Source organism: Crocuta crocuta, unplaced genomic scaffold (genome assembly GCF_008692635.1).
Source record: "Crocuta crocuta isolate KB4526 unplaced genomic scaffold, BGI_CrCroc_1.0 scaffold143, whole genome shotgun sequence".
Classification (NCBI taxonomy): Eukaryota; Metazoa; Chordata; class Mammalia; order Carnivora; family Hyaenidae; genus Crocuta; species Crocuta crocuta.
The window spans coordinates 226,460-228,922 of NW_027529175.1; the positions used below are offsets into that span (position 1 = coordinate 226,460).

At 59.2% G+C, this 2,463-nt stretch overlaps 1 protein-coding gene across 1 annotated transcript in view; it reads left to right on the plus strand.

Moving 5' to 3' along the window:
• SYNGR1 (synaptogyrin 1) overlaps positions 1-1,657 on the plus strand; it is an 11,694-nt gene extending 10,037 nt beyond the window's left edge. Inside the window, exon 4 of the mRNA XM_077757881.1 lies at positions 1,411-1,657. Within this exon, the coding sequence (XP_077614007.1) occupies positions 1,411-1,632 (222 nt within the window). The 3' untranslated portion in view covers positions 1,633-1,657. The remainder of the gene's footprint in view (positions 1-1,410) is intronic.
• The last annotated feature ends 806 nt before the right edge of the window (positions 1,658-2,463 follow it).

The following is a 2,463-nucleotide window of genomic DNA, read 5'->3' on the forward strand; positions in this document are numbered from 1 at the left end:
AGCTCAACTCCTTTGGGGCTGGTCTGCCTTCCTTAGGCTCCTGCACTGCTTTAAACAGCCAGGATTCAGGAAGGGCCACCCCTCAGAGCTTTTACGAGCAACACAAATCAAAAGTCAGTGCCTAGTCACTTGGGCTTCTGGACTTTCTAGGAGAAAATGCCAAGCACACTTCACCCCCTGCCTCTCACCAGATGGCCCTTTCAGCTTCCTGGTTGGTTTATTCCCTTGTGAGGGGGCTGATCAGTGGGAAGGAGTGGGCCTTCTGTGTTCAGGTCTGGATTCCAGCACTAACCCTGCCATCCCTTAACTAAGCCTCAGTCCTCCAGCCTACAAATGGGTATGTAGAGCATTAGCATCTTTCCATCACAGGCAGATTAGCTGCTAGAAAGATCGTTGGAGAAGGCTTTCAATGTAAACCTAAAAACTATGTTTTAAATTCATTCCCTGGCTTGGGGTGGTCAGTGTCATTGTCCTTAATAGCAATGTAATAGCTTCTACCGAAAAAGAATTTCCCACCTACGTACACACACTGTAGACAAGTCTTTCCCAGCTAGGTCCCTTGGGAGGAGGGCTTCATTGGTCCAGTAAGGTTGGCAAATGTTACTTTGCCATAGCTTTTCCCCCGGGGATCCCGGTAGATGTTAGTCAAGGCTCTCACAAGTCCTGTGGTCCTGAAACTTATTTTTTACCCTGTTGAACTCAGTTTCCCAAACTCGTTTGACCAAACTGTGAATAGCAGTGGTTTAAATGAAGTCCAAGTCTGAGAAGACAGTCCAGGACTGGCATGGTGGCTCCAGAAGTCTTCAGTGACCCAGACCCCTTCCGTCCCTACAATTAGCTTAGGGACCTCATGGCGCTGCGTGGCTGCGGGAGCTCCAGCCGCCACATCTGCACCCCAGGCGTCCGGTCAAAGGGTGGAATGAAGGGTTTGAGCTGATGTGCCGGCCAGGCCTTAGTCGTATGGTTTCACCGAGCTGCGGGAGAGATCAGGTGGCTTTTAGGAGATAGCAGTTTTCCAGCACGCCCAGAAACTGCCTCCTCATCCCACAAACACCCTTGAGAACACAGTTTGAGAAGAATGTTGTGGCCTCTGGGCCACTTTAACACTCCACAGTGGAAAATTTGAGGTGACCCACAGTGACCTCTGGGATTGGGGGACATAAGAAAGGTGACTTGTGACGGTCCTTCTGGCTGGACCGGGTGGTTCTGGATCTCTTGAGGGCTGGCGACAAGGACAGAATTTCTTCCCCTCGGTCAAGCTTGGTTTCGTCTTTGGTGCTTTGAGGATATTTAACCCTCTATTGCCTGTGTCCTGTGAACTAACTGCCACTAACCCAGCGTTCTTGTCTGTCTCTCCTCTAACCGCCCCCTCCCCGCCTGCCCTCGGCCCCGCCGGCCCCCCGTCCCCAGGCGGGCCAGGCCGTGCTGGCCTTCCAGCGGTACCAGATTGGCGCCGACTCGGCCCTCTTCTCCCAGGACTACATGGACCCCAGCCAGGACTCCAGCACGCCTTACGCCCCCTACGTAGAGCCCAGCACCGGGCCGGACCCCGCTGGCATGGGCGGTACCTACCAGCAGCCGGCCAACGCCTTTGACGCCGAGCCCCAGGGCTACCAGTCACAGGGCTACTGAGCTGCAGTGACCGCCTGTCCCCGCCCCGGCCGCCCCAGCCCTTTCCTCCTGCCCGCACCCAGACCCCCCCCCCCCAGGCTGCCCTGCCCAGTACCTCAGCAGCCTCTGGGTCCTTCCACTGAGGTGCAGAGCCGCTCAGGGCGGGACGGGCAGTAAGGTGTTGGGCGTGCAGCTACACGTGTGTGCAAGTCTGTCCGGCGGGGGCTGGGGGTGTTCGCGTCCAGTCATTGTGTCCTCGGCGCTCGTGGGGTGCCTGCTGTGTGCCAGGTGTGCGCTTGACACCAGTGAGAGGTGGTCCCGGAAAGCGGGGAGACGAGGGACAGAGGAGGCCCCGTTGGTACCGGCGGTGGGAGCGGTGCCAGAGAGAGACCTGGATGATGCTGGGAGGGTTTGGCTCCCGGGCGAGTGTGAACTCCTGCAGGACACTGGGGGCTGTCACCCGCTGGAGGGACAACAGCCCAGCCACGAGTGTTGGGGCCATCTCCGTTCCGTGGTTGAGGAAACTGAGGCCTGGAGAAGCCAAGGTCACTTGCCCAGGGCCGCTCGGCAGCCGGTGAGGGAGTCGGCGCCAAGCCCAGGCCACGTGACTGCAGAGCACCTGCTGTCCCCCGTCCTCCCTGCCCTCCCCATCCCCCAGCCCGGGGCTCCGCCGCCCAGTGCTGTCGTCACACTCTGGGAGGCCTGGGGGCCTCCGCCCGTGAGATACCCTGATTCTGCTGCAAGCCAGGGGCCTGTTCTGCCTGGCTGGCCGCCCCCGAGGTGGAACAGCCCTGTCTCTAGGCCCCTCTCCCCATGTCCCCACCAGCCCCCCGCCCCGGCCTCCTGTCTGCC